The sequence below is a fragment of the Vulpes lagopus genome, chromosome 3 (genome assembly GCF_018345385.1).
Source record: "Vulpes lagopus strain Blue_001 chromosome 3, ASM1834538v1, whole genome shotgun sequence".
NCBI lineage: Eukaryota > Metazoa > Chordata > Mammalia > Carnivora > Canidae > Vulpes > Vulpes lagopus.
In genome coordinates, this window is record NC_054826.1 from 117,363,027 (window position 1) to 117,380,691 (window position 17,665).

The 17,665-nt window shown below is 46.5% G+C and overlaps 1 protein-coding gene across 1 annotated transcript in view; it reads right to left on the reverse strand.

Moving 5' to 3' along the window:
- The window catches only part of BMERB1 (bMERB domain containing 1), a 113,561-nt gene extending 96,137 nt beyond the window's left edge, over window positions 1-17,424 (reverse strand). Inside the window, exon 1 of the mRNA XM_041750788.1 lies at window positions 17,151-17,424. Within this exon, the coding sequence (XP_041606722.1) occupies window positions 17,151-17,256 (106 nt within the window). The 5' untranslated portion in view covers window positions 17,257-17,424. The remainder of the gene's footprint in view (window positions 1-17,150) is intronic.
- Window positions 17,425-17,665: the final 241 nt, after the last annotated feature.

Genomic DNA, 17,665 nt, shown 5'->3' on the forward strand with positions numbered 1-17,665 from the left:
CCCTGATACAGGCAGGCTATACATCTCTCTATCCATGACAAATTTCTGAATAATGTTTGCTAATCATAATAGCAATAGTACCTTTTGTATTCAGAAATGGATGGCAGATCTAGGGCAACAGGACCCGTGGGTTGAATTGTTCTCCCAACAGCAATGACAGATGTACAATTTAGTATTTAATAATTTATTTTACTGAGAGTTTTCAGGTGTTGGCCATCATGACCTGGTGGAGAAAGTCCTTTATTAGGAAGGGAACTCTTATTTACTTAGTCCTTTTCAAATAGGATAAACGGGTTCAAGTTCTACTGAGTTTACCCAGCTTGAACATTTGGGAAAATGATCATCCCTCTGGGGTAAGGGTTTCTTTTTTTTTTTTTTTTTTTTTAAATTTTTATTTATTTATGATAGTCACACAGAGAGAGAGAGAGGCAGAGACACAGGCAGAGGGAGAAGCAGGCTCCATGCACCGGGAGCCCGACGTGGGATTCGATCCCGGGTCTCCAGGATCGCGCCCTGGGCCAAAGGCAGGCGCCAAACCGCTGCGCCACCCAGGGATCCCAAGGGTTTCTAATCCATTAAAAAGGGAGGGATGGGCATGCCTGGGTGGCTCAATCGGTTAAGTGTCTGACTCTTGATTTCAGCTCAGGTCATGATCTCAGGGTCATGAGATCAAGCCTCTTGTTGGGCTCTGCACTCAGCTCAGAGTCTGCTTGAGATTCTCTCTCCCTCTCCGTCTGCCCACCCTGCACGTGTGCCCTCAAGTGCACACACATGCACTCTCTCAAACAATAAGTAAATAAATAAAATCTTTTAAAAATACAAAAAAAAGGGGGGGGGAGGTGGAGAAGTGGGCTAACTGTATTCAAAGCTGCTCTGGGGATTTATCTAATGTACAGCCAGAGCTTAGAATCATACAGAACTAGACTATCTCCAGAAATAGCCATTTTTATCCTATGTTCTATCAAAGAAATAGAATGATAAACATTGAACATAAACATGGGCAAACATATACACAGCCTGTCTTTCTGAAGAAGAGGAGGGGACACCTGAACCATTAGGAATACTTGATTTCTTTGTATACGTCTACACTAAGAAATTCATCCAAGAACATTAAAAGAACTATGCCTTCTGTCTCCTCCCCACCTCATCAAAAGAAGTGCTCACTTCAGTTCACATGAATGGAGATGTCATCTGTCACCCGTTGTGCTGTTTTCTTGGTCCCTTTTGTGACTGGCTGTGCACTCTTTGGGGTGGTGATAAAGAAGAAAAGGGTCAGTCCCCAGACACAGTGTTCCAGAGAAAACTTTGAGTCCGTGTTCTCGAGGCTGACATAAGTCCTTCTCATTTTGGTAGCAGAGTTAAGGGCTGTTGTTTGAAGGGGTATTTCTACTTATCTACCTGAAACATTTTCTTTGTTATAAGTGAAAGTGACAATTTATTCTTCACTTCAACTTCTAGTAAATAGGAATCTTCCCAGGCAGGATCCTTAAGGAAAATCGAATCCATTTTGCATGGAGATATTTCTTTATGCTTCAGGGAGCTCATAATCAGGTTCCTCCCGGCTTAATGCTGAGCACATCCAATACAGTTTTTAATGACAATGCTTTCTGTGTGTGTGAACAGAAAACCGTGAGGTATGTGGAGAAACAGAGGCCAGAAACCTAGGGACTGAGGTGCAGAGATGGGGTCAAAAAACCTTTGGACTCTTCTGCATCACAAAACTAGGGTATCCATATCAAAAAGGAATGAGATCTGATCAGCACTTCTCTGGGGACAAGTTTGCCCCTCTAGTGAACATTTGGCAACGTCTGGAGAGAGTTTTTTGTTGTCACGATTGGGCAGGAGTGTGGGGTGGGTGTTGGTACTATTGGCATCTAGTGGGCAGAAGCCAGAAATGTTGCTGACCATCCTACGGTGCACGGGTCACCCCCCACAGTACAGCATGGTCCAGCCCCAAATGTCAATGTCAATAAGGCCAAGGTCAAGAAATCCTGGACAACAGGACTCCACAAATTTCCTTCCAGCCCTAAGATGTCATGATGCTAAAACATGATTCCAATCCTAAATAATAAGTCTATTGCTATCGACTTAATTGTCCCCCCAAGTCCCCATGTTAAAGCCTTAACCCCCCCCATGTGATTGTATTTGGAGGCAGGGCCATAAGGAGGTAACTAGGTTTAATGAGGTCATAAGAAACAGGTAGAATTAGTGTCCTTATTAGAAGAGATATTATAGCGACCCCTCCCTCTCTCTACCTATGTGCTCACAGGGGTTATGTAGGCACCTGTGTGGCTCAGTCGGTTGGGCGTCTGCCTTTGGCTCAGGTCAGGATTTTGGGGTGGAATCGAGGCCCGCGTCGGGCTCCCTGCTCAGCATGGAGTCTGCTTCTCCCTCTCCCTCAGGCCCTCTCCCTGTTGTGCTCTCTCACTCTCTCTCTCAAATACATAAATAAAATATTTTTTAAAAAAACTAAGTGAAAGAAGCCAGGTTACATATTGTCCAATTCCATCTATAGGAAATATCCAGAATAGGTAAATCCATAGAGACAAAAGGTAGTTGCCAGGGACTAGGGGAAGGGGTGCATAGGGAGGGACCACTTAAGGGTACAGGGTTTCTCGCAAGTAGGTAGAGGTGGAGATTGCACAAGATTGTGAATGTGCTAAATGCCACTGACTTGTACACGTTAAATGGTTAAGGGTTAATTTTATGGCATGTGAGTTTCAGTGAAAAAGAAAGAAGGAATGAATGAATGAATCTCTATCTCAGTAGAGGAGAAAGATGCACAAAGCTAAACCAGTCCTGGCTAAGCATTTGGGAAGTAACAAACCCCGGCTCTAAGGCAGAACTGATCCCTAGGAAAGACCTCTTAGCTCTTGGAACCCAGCCCGGCGCCCTGGGCCCAAGCTGAGCTGCTTTTACGGATGGCGTTTGCATGGAATGTAACCACCAGGATGTGCTCCGGGGACGCCTTCCATGTGTCTGTTTAAACATGATGAAGATGGATGGGCTGCAGGACCGGTGGGCAGCAGGTGTCCAGCACCAACACAGCCCTGCAAGCGCATGATGCGTGCACAGGTTTCACCTGGTGTGCTGGCTGTGGAAGAACCAAATGGACCCAAACTGGGAATAATTTCTGTTTCTTGTCAAAATGATGGCCGCCTTTTAAGAGCCACCTGCTAAAAGCTTTTCACCCCGGGAGTGGGGGCCTGGACTAATCTCCAGCTTTCAGCGATCTTAATGCCTTCCAGGACCATAGTCGATTGACTATGCATGTCCTCCCTCATCCAAATTCATATGTTAAAAAATCTAATCCTCAAGGTATGGTATTTGGGGGGTGAGAACCTTTGGGAGGTGACAAGGTCACAAGGATGAAGCCCTTATGAGTGGGATTAGCGCCCTGATAAAGGAGACCCCAGAGACCCCCTGTACCCTCCGCCACGTGAGGGCACAGCTACGGGACAGTCTGTGAGGCAGGAGGTCCTCAGCAGGCACAGAATCCGCAGGTGCCTTGATCTTGGACTTCCAGCCTCGGGAACTGTGAGCAATAAATTTCTGTTTTTTATAAACTACCCAGCTTATGGCCTTTTGTTGTAGCAGCCTGAGCAGAGTAAACACGGGAAACAAAACAGTTAAGGGAAGCCTGGTAGGGTCTCTTCCTCCGCTGATTATTGCCTATTTCCCAAATACTGTCTCTGAGACTGGGATTACGGGGCATGAGTGGTTTCACTACTCAGCCCTGGGGACCACCAGGGGGAACTGGGAAGTGCAAAGAGAGAAGATCTAAAGGAACATGGTCCACATGGTGATGACCCAGATTCTTAAAATAGAGCTCCACAAACGATTGCAGATGCCTTTCCTTTTTTTAAAATAAAATACACAATTCCAATGGAATTTAATATACTTGGATGTTCATAAATAATTGTAGTGGGAAAGGTATGAACTTCTCAATCAGACAGTCTAGAGAGTCAAATCCCTTCTCTATTGACTAATGGGGTATGATTTCCATCTCTCTGCTCCTGGATATATATTTGTATATGCGCACATGCACGCGCGCGCGCGCACGCACACACACACACACACACACACACACACACACTGCTTTATCTTTAGAGGATTGTGGTGAGGATTATATCAGACGAAATTCTCTCTCCTCGATTCTGAGGCCCACCTTTCCCACCGCATTTTATCATTTCTGAAGTTAGGATGCCCCTTCTCCTGTTCCACAAATGTGTAACTTAACACAAACATGTAAGTGTGATAATATTATCAGAGGATGTTTTCTTCCCCCAGTGAAGTACTTTTTAAAATTCTCTCTTTCCCTTGGCTGTCTGCTACCACCTCCCCTTTATTTCTTTCTTTCTTTCTCTTTCTTTCTTTCTTTCTTTCTTTCTTTCTTTCTTTCTTTCTTTCAAGATTTTATTTACTTATTCATGAGAGACACAGAAAGAGATGAAAAGACACAGGCAGAGGGAGAAGCAGGCTGCCTCTGGGGAGCCCAATGTGGGACTTGATCCTAGGACCTGAGCCAAAGGCTGACACTCAACCACTGAGCCACCCAGGCGCCCCATGCCACCTTTTTCTTCCCTCACATCAGCTTTGACCCAATCCCTTCCCCAACATAGCCTATGGCAATAACTTATTACTCATCCTTCCATCTTTTCCTCTTACTAATAAGGTCACACACAGGCACATGCATGCAAGTGGATGCTATACATTATATGTGCTATACATAGAAACAGAATTTTGTTTTACAAAAATGAGATCCTATTACATACATTTTCCTGGGTTTCCTTTTCCTCCCTCAATCATACCTCTAAGACAACTATTATTGCTCCACTTTCTTCCTTTTTAATGGCTTTGGAACATTTCACAGTGGATGAACAATAATTTATTCAACCATCCTTCTGCTGATGGGCCTTCATTTTGTGACCAGTTTTTTTTTTCCTCCCCACATATGTCTTTGTATGCTGGTGTTTTCATTTCTGTTGGATGGAGTCCCAGGAGCCGGGATTGCTAGGTCAAAGCATACGAGCATTTTAAATTTTAATAGATGTTATCCGGTTGCTTTCCAAAAAGGCTGGAGCGCTCAACGGTTCCACCAGCAGTGTCTAAGAGGACTCTGTTCTCTGCGTGAAATTAAAAGGCCTTTTAATGGCCCGGTGTATTTAACATGGCCATGCTGGGTTTTGTTTCTGTTGTTCTGGAAAGATGTGAGGGACTCTGGATTGGTGTGCCCCACCTCTGTGGATACCTAATAGTCAAGGAGATATGATTCATATGTAAAGCACCAGCCAAGCCCACATCCATCATGATTTGTTAGCTCACTGCCAGTTCGCAGTAACCAGGACCTATTCCTGCTATTTTGTATCTGCTCTGAGTGCCTCTTTCCCTGGAAGCATCGGGAACAACCTGTCTAAACCAGGAGATGGGCAGGTGATTCAGACCAAGACTCCAGCTAACTTTATTCTTCAGTCCAATGATTTCAAAGGGTTACAAACACCATTAAATCATTTGCACTTCAGTCTTTGGAGATTAACAGCCACCTAATTCAGCAGCTATGGGTTGAATGAGAAGCTTCTAAGTGCTGGCCAATGTGGTAGATGCCGGGCATTCAGCACTGAGCAGCAAATATGACACCCAGTGTCTCTGTGATCATTGTTCTTGCAAGAAGTCAGAATCACATCACAGCACTTGGATCCGGCCATAAAATGTGGCTTGACCTTATGAGGACTCATTTTCTCAAGGACCTTCAAAAATGGGTGTATAGCAAAACAACTGAATTAATCTCTGGATAATATTTTGCCGGGAGTGCATGGAGGTCAGCAAACTGACCTGGATCCTGTCTCCAAAGGACTAAGAAGGACAGCATCCTCTCTCTGGTCCCTTGGTTCAGCACCACTGGAAACAGGGACTGCTCCCAGCCGACCCCCCACCCCCCTTTCCTCAGCTTGGTTGAGGTGTAATTGACTGATGAAAATGGAAGATCTTCCAAGTGGGCACCGTGGTGATTTGTGACAGGGATACACTGTGAACAAACTCCTATCATCTAGTGATTAACACCCCCATCACCTTACCTATTTATCTTCTGTGTGTGTGACAGAACATTTAAGTTCTGCTCCCTTAGCAAATTTCAATTATATGATACAGTGTTATCAACTGTAGTCACCATGTTTTACATTAGATCCCCAGACCTTATTCATCTTATACCTTAGAGTTTGTACCCTTTTTACCAACCTCTCTCTCATCCCCCAGCCCCTGGTAACCACTTCTCTACTATGTTTCTGTGAGCTTGAGTATTTATTCTTTTTCTTTATGTCTCTTTTTTAGGTTCCACATATAAGTGATATCATGCAATTTCTGTCTTTCTCTGATTTATTTTACTTAGCATAATGCCCTCAAGGACCATCCATTGTCACAAATGGAATATGGCGGGATTTCCTTCTTTCTCCTGGCTGAATGATACTTCATTGTAGATATTCACCACATCTTCTTTATCCATTCATCCATTCATGGACATTTAGGTTGTTTCCACATCGAGGCTATTGTGAATACAGCTGCGATGAACATGGGAGTGCTGATAACTCTTCAATATCCTGTTTTTGTTTCCTTAAAAATATATACCCAGAAGTGGGACTGCTGGATCATATGGTAGTTCTATTTTTACTAGTAGACCTTAAATCACTTTGAAGGCAGGGACTATAAACACCTTACTCAAAATGCTACTGTATTCTCAAGAGTTTAGCACCATAATTGGCATATAAGAGGCCAGCAATAAATATGTATTGAATGGATGAGGAATGAATGGATAGATGGGCAGACATGTGAATAAATGATTTACCTGTTCAGGAATTTCAAATGCACAGAATAATGAGTGTCACACATTGTGGTTAATTTCCAATTTGGATGTTATGGAATTTGGATATACTTTATTATTAATTATTATTATTATTTTATTTTGGAGAGAGAAAGAGAGTCATGTGAGGTGGGGGGTGGGTAGGCAGATTGAGAGAGAGAGGGAGGGAATATCAGGCAGGCTCCATGCTCAGCAAGGAGCCTGATATAGGGCTTAGAACCCTGAGATCATGACTTGAGCTGAAATCGAGAGTCAACACAGCCCACTGAGCCACCCAGGAGCCCCAAAACATACCATTTGTAATGCAGTTGTTAAAAAAAAAAATGCAGTTGTGTGTCAAATAAAAATGTCCCTGGAAACCCTGGTCTAGTACAAGCAGCCTAGGCTGTTAGATTCTTACTCAGTCTTACTGCTGTACCCCTTCCCTGGGATGAGTCCTTAACCTGTTTACCTACATCCAAAGGGACACAATTCCAGCTCCTTGCCCTTTTTTTTGTAAAGAGCAAATGCAAAAACGCAGGAAAAATATTAGAAAGCGCTATATGAATGTATGGGGTCATTATTCTCCCCATACACCAATCCCTGCTTGCACCACTTCAAACCCTATAGAAAGTGAGAGTGGGCCCCACTGATGCCAATGTATTTAATTCCCGAGACCCCGGCTAACCGTACTGCTAACTCCCTGCCTACCACACTGCCAGCACTTCGGACACCCTCCTTGCCTCCTACCTGTAATCAGCTACTAATGCCTTCTCCCTTCCGGAGATCTGATTAGCCCCTTCCTCCCCATACACTGCCACTGCTGTAGGCCCCAGCCTTGGTAACTTCATGACCAGATGATTCCAGAACCCTCCTGCTTCCCCGCCCTTCCCCACAATGTGCAACCACTGCCAGACAAGTCTTCCTGAAATGCTACTTTCTTTTTTTAAAAGATTTATTTATTTATTTATTTATTTATTTATTTATTTATTTATTTATTTATGAGAGAGAGAGAGAGAGAGAGAGAGAGAGAGGCAGAGACACAGGCAGAGGGAGAAGCAGGCTCCATGCTGGGAGCCTAACACGGGACTCAATCCTGGGACTCCAGAATCACGTCCTGGACCAAAGGCAGGCACTAAACCGCTGAGCTACCCAGGGATCTCCAAAATGCTACTTTCTTTACCTCTATCCCTTGCCCTGCTCCGGACACCTGTCATGTTTATTCTGGCCGAGCGTCGTGACCCTGCTCAACCAACCTCATACCTCATGACTCCTCCTGATGCAGCCAAGTCCAAGCCTGCCTCCAGCAATCGCCACATGCTCTGGCACCCGCATTCTTTTCTGAGGCTAGTCCACCCACTTTGATGTCCCTCGTTCTCTCCAGTTGTCTAAATGTACCCAGTTGAGGCCCACTGTATGTCCTATTCCTTCAACACCATCTTCCCCATTTACTGAGAGCACCAGGCTCTATGCCAAGGGCTATCACATATTTTCTCTTTGGATCTTCTTCATTACCATCTGAGGTAGGTCCTGTTATTAGCTCCATTTTATAGATGAGAAGGCTGAACTTCAGAGAGGTTAAGAGCTGCCCAGGGTCACACAGCTTATGAGAGGGAAAGCCAGGATTCAAATGTAGGCAGAGCTTCCACTCTCAAACACTACGCTAATCTGCCCCACTGTTGCCCAAGATGTCTTTCCTGAACACCCAAAGGAGGCGTTTGTCTGTGAAGCTACACATCTTCTCCAAAACAGAAAGGCTCTTCCTGCAGCATTTCTGTGAACCCGCTCCCATTTCACCCTGAAGGCACTAGGAGGTAGTGAGATGGAGTCAAGTTTACAAGAGACGTGTGTGTAATAGAAATTAATGAGCCAGAGAACAGAATCAGTACTACGAAACACGAAGATGCACTAGAAACACTACCTGACCTTACCCATGTGGATAAATGGCAGTCCGAGCCAACCCCAAGAGACCAGGAAAACAGCAAGGCTAAGTCCCCTGGGCTTGGGTTCGAGTCCCAGCTCTGCCATCTATTGGCAAAGTGACACTGGGCAAGTCACTTAACCTCCCTGAGAGGCAATTTCCTCATCTGTAAAATGCAACTAATATTTCCACGTGCCTCCCATCATAAGGTATTTTAGAAAGAGTAAATTAGAGGATGTATGTAGACACACACATGCATGGAACAGGAACTCGGGAAGGGCTCTGTACGTGTTACTTTCTGTAATCATTCCTTTCTACCTCCCTTAGAATAGTTCGTGTTTTCTCCTTTAACCATCTCTATGTGTAGAGGCATTTTAATAAAAAAAAAATCATGAACATGACTGATTCATTCAAAGAAACTTATTCTAGGGGTCTGGTCTTTAGGCACCCCACTTGGACCTTGCAGGAAGGTTTTGTCTCAAGGGGGAGCTGAGCCTTCTCTATATCCAGCCCAATATAGACTCGCCCTGGGCTTCAAAGCCTGCTCATCTCCTGCTCTGGTCTCGCCTCCCTCATGCATTTAAAGCCTAGAGTATTACTGATACATTTACAGTTCCCAGGTCGCATGTGTCACTTCAGGTCTGTGTCTTCACACGGGCTGTTCCCTCTGCCTGGAAGGCTGCTCCTCCCAATCAGTGTTGAAATACTGTTCATCTTTTTAGGCTACTTCAGACCACCCAGAACCATCCCTCAAAACACACGTAACACAAAATATGCCATCTTAGCCGTCCGTGTTCAAGGGTACAGTTCAGTGGTATTAAGTACATCTCTGGGTTTCAGAGGAAGAAATTGAGGTCTGGGGAAGGTAGGTGACTGGCCCAAGATCACAAGGTGAGGAAGCAGTGGACAGAGGCCTGGAACACAGATAGTCGGAGAACCCCTTAAGGGTGGGGTCTGGGTCTTTTTCCTCTCTCTGCCTCTGCAGCCAGCATACAGGAGGGGCTCCAGCCTGCTGAATAAGTGAACAGTGAAGGAATGAATGAACCACTTGGGCAGCCTTGTTGGGGGAACCTTGTGAGTGCTGGTCTGAGTGGCCACGCTGCTAGCATCTACCTGCCTCTGCTGGTCTCCAACCTGCAGGCTCATCCGGGTAGCAGAGGATTCACATCCATGAATCAGACAGACCCTGAGTCCCAGGATTTGAGAGCCAAGGGGAAAGAAACAGAAAAAAAGAGAAAAAGCTCTAGTGCATGGACCCTGGCCTTGGGGACCCCCACCTGCCTGCCTGGGTCCGGGCAGCTCATCTGAAATGCCCGTCCCTCTGTGAGTGACCTAGGGAAACCCTGCTTTGGCCTTCAGGCCCAGTGCCCACACTGCTCATTGCTGTCACGCTGGGGACCCCAGGAAGAGCAGAGCTCTCCTTCCTCTCGCTTCTTGCTGTCCCTTCATTTAGCATTTGTTTCATGTTACTATATTACAAATGATGTCTGTGTCTCCACACTCCCCAAATCTGGAAGCTTCTTAAGGGTGGTGGCTATGTCTTATCTCATCTCTAATCTCCACAGCATCTATGCTAGGAATAATAGACACTGGCAAGGAACATTTACAGTCACGGAGGGTGAGATTCTGGTTCCAGCACTGCCACATACCAGCTTCGTGACCTTCAGAGCAAGTTTCTCAACCTCCTGAAGCCCCAGTGTCCCCATCTGTAAAAGGGGAGCAAGAATTCAGCTGACCTGATAGGGTTGTGATGAGAATTTAATAAGCTTAAGTTCCCAGCTAGACCTCATTAACTACTATTATTATTAATAAGTCTTTAATAATTCGAGACCAAGAGGCACAAATAGTTTTTCCTTCAATTAACACGTAAGAAAGACATGGTTGCAAGAATCATATGACAGGGGCGCCGAGGTGGCTCAGTCGGTTAAGGGTCTGCCTTCAGCTCAGGCTGTGATCCCAGGGTCCTGGGATCAAGCCCCTTTCCAGGCTCCCTGTTCAGCTGGGGGTCTGCTTCTCCCTCTGCCTCTGCCCCTCCCCCCCGCTCTCTCAAAGAAAGAAACAAACAACGGTATGAACTCAGAGAAACATAAATAATTGGGTTTCCTCTAAGTGCATACTAGATACAGTCCTGTTCATAATCTTCACGTTCCTGCTACGATAATTCCCGCAGTAAGTTACACAATCAGCTGCCCATCCAGCAGAGAGGAGAGACGGTCACATTTCCTCAGAGCTCAGTCTCCCATAGGACAGCCTAAGCTGCCCCTACCCCTTGTCACACCTTTCACACTCACGGAAATTCCTACCACTTATCAACAAGATTGATTAAAGAAAGAACCAGGACTATAGACAGCAAAGAATAATTTCATTGATCCTTACTTGCCCTCTGTGGTCTTATTCTCCATCCAGGGTGCTGATGTGACCTTTTAAAAACAAAACCCAGGGCATCTGGGTGGCTCGGTTGGTTAAGCATCTACCTTAGGCTCAGGTCATGACCCCAGGGTCCTGGGATCAAGCCCTGCTTTGGGCTCCCTACACAGTGGGGAGTCTGCTTCTCCCTCTGCCCTTCCCCCTCATTTGTTCTCTCCCCTTCTCTGTCTCTCAAAAATAAATAAAAAAAAAATTTGTTTTAAAAAGTGAAAACAAAACGCAGGTTATGTTAGTCTCCTGCTTAACACTCTGTAGTAGCTTCTTCTGTAATAGGAATAAAATCTGTATGTTTGTGTGTGTGTGACCACAACCTACAAGGCCCTATCTTGGCTCCTCTCTGATTCATCTCCACTCTCTCCCCTGACTCTCTGGGTGCCAGCCACCTTGGCCTTCTGTCTTCCTCTAACACAGCTAGGGCCTTTGCATTTGATCCCTGACATTTCCTGGCAAAATGTCACCTTCTTAGATATTTCCTGACCACCCAGATGGGAAATATTCCTCCCCTATTAATTCTCATGTAACACTTACCATTTGAGCTACATTATTTGTTTGCCTACGTATTATCTGACACCTTCATTTCTCTGAATAGAAGCTCCCCGTGGGCAGGAACCTCTTCTGTCTTGCTCAATGCTGTATCCGCCGCCCCTAGAACACTTTCTGGCACTTACACTCAGTACCTATTAATTGAATGAATAAATGGGGTACATGGGGGTGAAGCAGATCATGGTCATTTTTCACTTTTTATTTTTATATTTCGGATGAATTTCCATTTTTTAATAAAGTACGCATACTATTCTATAATCTGAAAAAAAATAAATAATGCCAGCACAAAATAAAACTGAGATAATGAAATTAGCATAGTTCATCAGACAGATGAAAGGAACACAAAAACCTTTGCCAAGAATCAATGATGTGGATTGCCGGCAATCCGTGTTATTTCCGCCTCCACACTGTTTATACCTGAAGCTTCAGCCAGGGGAACAATCTGCTTGCTAGTCAGTACACACCCTTGGACTTTTAAATAATTGTCACCTCCCCTGGTGATTGAGCTTTCCACTTAATTCCAATCCCCCACTCTCAGCACACTTATTTCTACCATTGTGCTTTTGCCAATGCTTTTACCTCTGGGGCATTCCCTCCCCTGCTGTGCCACTCTCACCTCCCCATCCCAGCCTTCAACCCTGCATGTCCCCAGTCCAAAATCTTGATCATCCTTTAGGGGACATGTAAGCCTATCATGAAATGGCTACGATCACAGACAACTGTGCTTTTAAAAAACTCCATGCTTTCTCAAAAGTCACCTTGTCTTTGTATCTCCCTCAATTAATTACAGTTGGGTGAAAGCAATATTTTTATATATCTCACCGCACTGAAATGTCACTATCCATTTTCCAACTGAGTAAAAAGAAAAAAAAAAAAAACTAACTGCTAGTGGGAAAATGCTGTCTAAGGTGGATGGGAGCAAATGCTTGGAATCCTTCTCAAAGGAGAAAACACCAGGTGGTTTTCAAGGGTTCAGAAGCCATTCCTCCATACGTTCCCATGAGGAGGAACGTGGTGGGTACACAATCATTATCTGCAAATTACAAAGCAACGGACACAAAAGAACTGACTGGTAAGCTCAGAATAATCTTCTCTCATGTTGGCTGATGCCATCCGCTTCTGTCCTATGATGACAACCATTCAGCGCTGACTTTCAGTGTGCCAGGCTCTGTGCTAAGTGCATTATATACATTATCTCACTGAATCCTCCGGACAGCCTTTAATGGTCATGATGATGACTATCCTGTAGGGGGGGAGGTTATGGAGAGGACATGACCACCATTTGACCCAAGAGCTGGCCCTGGAGCAAGGGGAGACTCCTCACCCCCTGCCCTGTCCTTGAAAGGTACCAGCATTTTCACAGGGGAAGCCATTCCAAGGGCACAGCCTCGAGAGAGTTATCTAGATCATCTGGAAGTATACATAACTGAACCCTGTTCAGGCCTGCATAAAAACTTTTAAGATTCTAGAGGGCAGACATGGAGATCTACTCATCTTGCAACCTCATAGAAATGTCCTTGGTTCTTGAACCTGCCACCTACGCATCTGGAGCAGCCTACCCATCCTTCCTCTCTGTGTGTGGGGGGGCCGGTTTGAATTTCACCAGGGGAAGCTCCCAAGGTATCAATCTAACAAATGGCCATTTTGCAAATGAGGTAGCTGACACCCAAGGAGGTGCAACAATTTCCTAGGGTGACAAAGCAACAAAGCATTAAAGCTGATTTGGACCCAATTCACCTGATTTCAAAACTCCCATTCTTTGTTACTGGACTATACATATCTTCCATCTGAAAACTATAGTCAAAATTAAAGATAGTAGTTAACACAATCTACACTGAGAATGACCAGTCCTGCAATCATCCCCCCCACCCCCACCCTGCGCTTAAAAAATTCTTTTTAGGAGCACCTGGGTGGCTCAGTGATTGAGTGTCTGCCTTTGGCTCAGGTCATGATTCCAGGGTCCTGGGATCGAGTCCTGCATCGGGTTGCCTGCAGGGAGCCTGCTTCTCCCTCTGCCTATGTCTCTGCCTCTCTCTGTGTGTCTTTCATGATTAAATAAATAAAATCTTTAAAAAATAAATAAAATAATTATTTTTTGAGTAACACTCAAGGTTTAACATAAAATATTTAAATATAGGTAGGAGTTAAAGCATGTCTTCTTTTTTAAAAAAGTATTTATTTCTAAAGTAATCTCTATGCCCAATGTGGGGCTCAAACCTCTGACCCCAAGATCAAGAGTCTCAGGCTCTACCAACTTAGCCAGCCAGGTGCCCCAAGCCTAGCTTCTTTGTAATACGCTTCTTTTTTTGCCTCCAGCATTTCATCCATTACAACTTTCTGTTGACTTGGCAATTATTAATTCCATAGAATCAACAGTACTAATTTTCACATTCATTAATAAATAAATGGAGGTCCCACATGTTATGATATGAATCCATAGATCCCGAGGAAGTTGAGAGGGAGTTCAAAAAAACCCACTTGTATCCAAAAGGGTCAGAGGGTGTCTGGGTGGCACAATTGGTTAGGTGTCTGACTCTTGGTTTCAGCTCAGGTCATGATCTCAGTGTTGTGGGATTGACCCCTGTGTCAGGTTCCTTGGTGGATGTGGAATCTGTTTTATATTCTCTCTTCCTCTTCCTCTGCCCTTCAGGCCTGTGTGCATGCTCACTCTCTGCCTCTCCCTGTCTCTCTCTCTCTCTCACAAATCTTAAGAAAAATAAAACTAAAAACAACAACAACAAAAAAAGGTCAGGTTGCAGACAAGAGTCCAGAGATCAAAGCTTTCTAAAGATAACAATCCCAGTTTTGAGATTCAAAAGCAGGACTCTGGATCAGTGCTTTAAGAGTATTTCAAGTTTGAATAGGGGTGGGGGGAGAAGCAGATTTCAGGATCCAACCAAAAGGAGATCAGAAACTGTGGTCTTGTATGTGAACAGGAAGCAAAAGTCAGAGTCTTTGATGATTTGGAACAGAGAAGATGAGAAAGCCTTTCTACCAGGCTTTTAACAGTTTGCAACCTAAGACTCAGAAGGATAAAAATTTCAAGAGCTCAAATGCTATAAATTGGGTGTTTGGTATGATTTTCCTGTATGTTTGAAAACTGTCCTAATAAAATGGCAAGAGAATGAAAAGGTAGAAGAGAATTATTAGGGAACTGACCAACACTGCAGTGTGAGTGTAGAGTGTCACTTTATGCACTCCCTTGTGAAAGATGGAAGGACAGACTCTGTTGCTCCTACAGACATAGTAATCAAAAAAAAAAAAAATCAAAGCAGCAAACACATGTTGAGCACTTACCTTGAGCTCTACAGACATTTTCTTATTGAGTTTTCACAATGAGGCTATAAGGTAGGTCCTATGATCATCTCTTTCAGAGACCAGAGGCAGAATAGGCTTAAAAACGTGTCTCAGGTTAGTCACAGAGCCAGCGAGGAGCAGAGCAGAGCCCCATTCAAACCCAGAGCTTATGTGAACACAGCTTCTACTCTACAAGGACCCAGCATTCTTTCAAGGCCACTGGGAGCTCCAGAGACCAACAGGGTGGCCTCATATTTGTAAAATTGCTATATGTCTTCTGGGATTCTCTCAACAGATTTAGAGCTTCCTGAAACTGTGAAAGCAATAAACATGTTAAAAGCAGAGAGGGGCTCTGGGTTCAAATCCTGACTCTGGAGCTTCACTGTCAGGGCACCTAGCAAGCCCAGTCTTTGCCAGCTATGAAAAGGGGGTCCACGATATTCACCTCGGGAGGTAGCCATGGGCACCGAATGAGATGATGCATTTAAAGTTTTCAGCCCAGGACAGCCCCGGTGGCCTAGTGGTTTAGCGTCACCTCCAGCCCGCAGTGTGATCCTAGAGACTGGGGATCGAGTCCCACATCGGGGACTCCTTCATGGAGCCTGCTTCTCCCTCTGCCTGTGTCTCTGCCTCTATGTCTCTCATGAATAAATAAATAAAATATTTTTTTAAAAAAAGAATAAGTTCAGGGACAACTGGGTGGCTCAGCAGTTAAGTGTCTGCCTCTGGCCCAGGGTGTGATCCTGGAGTTCCAGGATCGAGTCCCACATGGGACTCCCTGCATGGAGCCTGCTTTTCCCTCTGCCTGTGTCTCTGCCTCTCTCTATGTCTATCATGAATAAATAAATAAATAACCTTAAAAAAAAATAAAGTTCTTAGCCCAGGACCTGGTGCGTGGCCATCTATCAAACCGGGCAGCCATTGTGGGGATTATTCTGAGCTTGTAGGAAGCAGAGCCCCTCAGTCCTGGTGTCATGCCAAAGTACCAAAGCCAAAGGGTTTTGAAAGGAGGAAACAGGAGAAAGGACCCAGATTTTCAAAGGAGCAAGAAAAGGCAAAAGATTGGGAGCACTGTGAGTTCCAGGTGCAGAACTGAGCCCTTGAATTGTGATTTCAACCTGAACCCTTGAGAACTGGAATACAGTTGAGCCATTCAAGGAAGATTTTCTGAATTTGTAATTACAGGTGTGGGGAAAGGGCACACACACACAATCTCCTACCAAAAAAAAAAAAAAAAAAAAACACATTCACAATACTTTGGGCCAACAGAGCTCTGCGATTGGTGCTGAGCATGGTTACTCAGAGCCAAGGCAGGAAGCTGAGGGTCCTTGAGAAGGGTGAGAGGCCCTTCCCAGCCCGGCAGGAGGCACCTCGCTAGCACGAGCAGCGCAGGGGCAGGGGCAGAGCGCCCCCGGCTTTGCAGGGAGGGCTGGCGACCCTCGGGCCCTTGCGGCCGCCTCTAGACTCGAAGGCAGGAGTTTTTAACCACTGCGCCCCATTCATTGCCAACAAAAACCCTCCGTTTATTGGTAAACACTGTTGGCACCCAAACACCGTAGAGAGACTCGCCCGTTTCCGAAGTGCCTTCTAGGATTGTCCCCAAACCGGAGACGGAGGGAGTCGAGGCAGAGAGCAGAAGGGTGCGCACAGGGTTAACGCTCCCCTAACCCTGAGCTTCCCCACCCGCGACCCGGGAGCAGGCGGGGGAAGAGGCGCTGGGGATATCAGGTGTGTGCCCTGAACCTGAAACAACGGGGGAGAAGCCCGGCGGACACTCCCCCCTGTTTGCAGGGGGGTCCAGCCGCTCCCGCGTCCTAGCGCATCCCGGGCGGAGAACCGCCTCTCCCCTGGCGGCCGCGGGCAGGACCCTACTTTCCGAGACGGGCCGCGAGCTTAGGGATCCGGGACGACCGAGTCCCCCCCGCCGTCCCCGAGCACCCGGTGCAGCCCAGGCTGGAGGGTCCCCCTTTTGTTCGGGGAGAGCGCGGCGCTGCGCGGCGCTGCGCATCCCCCCGCGCCGAGAGCCCCGCTGCGGGGGCGCCCCCCTCGGCCGGCTCCCCGCGAGCCCCGCGCTCCCGCCACCGCCGGCTCCAGCGCCCGGATCCCCAGCTGCCCCCCTGCAGTACTCACTTCGCCCCAGTCCCTCGGCCGTCCACGCCGTCTCCTCCACCGCCCCATAGCGCCTCAGAGGCTTCTCGGTTTCCAGGTGGGTGGACAGAGATTGCTTTAACTCCATCGCTGATCCCCGCGGGCAGGTCGGCGGGTCCCCCCTTTACTCCATCCCCGCCGCGGGCTGCAGGGAGGGAGGCGGCTCCAGCCAGCAGCGTTTTAAGGGGCCGGGCGCTCGTGACGCTGCTCCATCTCTTCCGCCGCCAGGGCCGGGGAGCGCCGACTGGTACCCAGCAGGGGGAGGGATGCAGGGCGCATGCGCAATGCGGGCGGCGGGGCCCGGGAGGGGGGCGGGAGGAGGGAGCGGGCGGGGGGGGGGGGAGCTTGGGGGTTGGGTAGAGAGAAAGAGGGGCAGATGATAACTCCAAGAACAACAGAAACAACTGAAATGGGAAGTAAAAATAAGGCCCCTGCCCATTGCTGGAGCTGGTGGTGATGCTCGGCCTGGGCACTCTGCGCCGCTCGGGCTCCGTCAG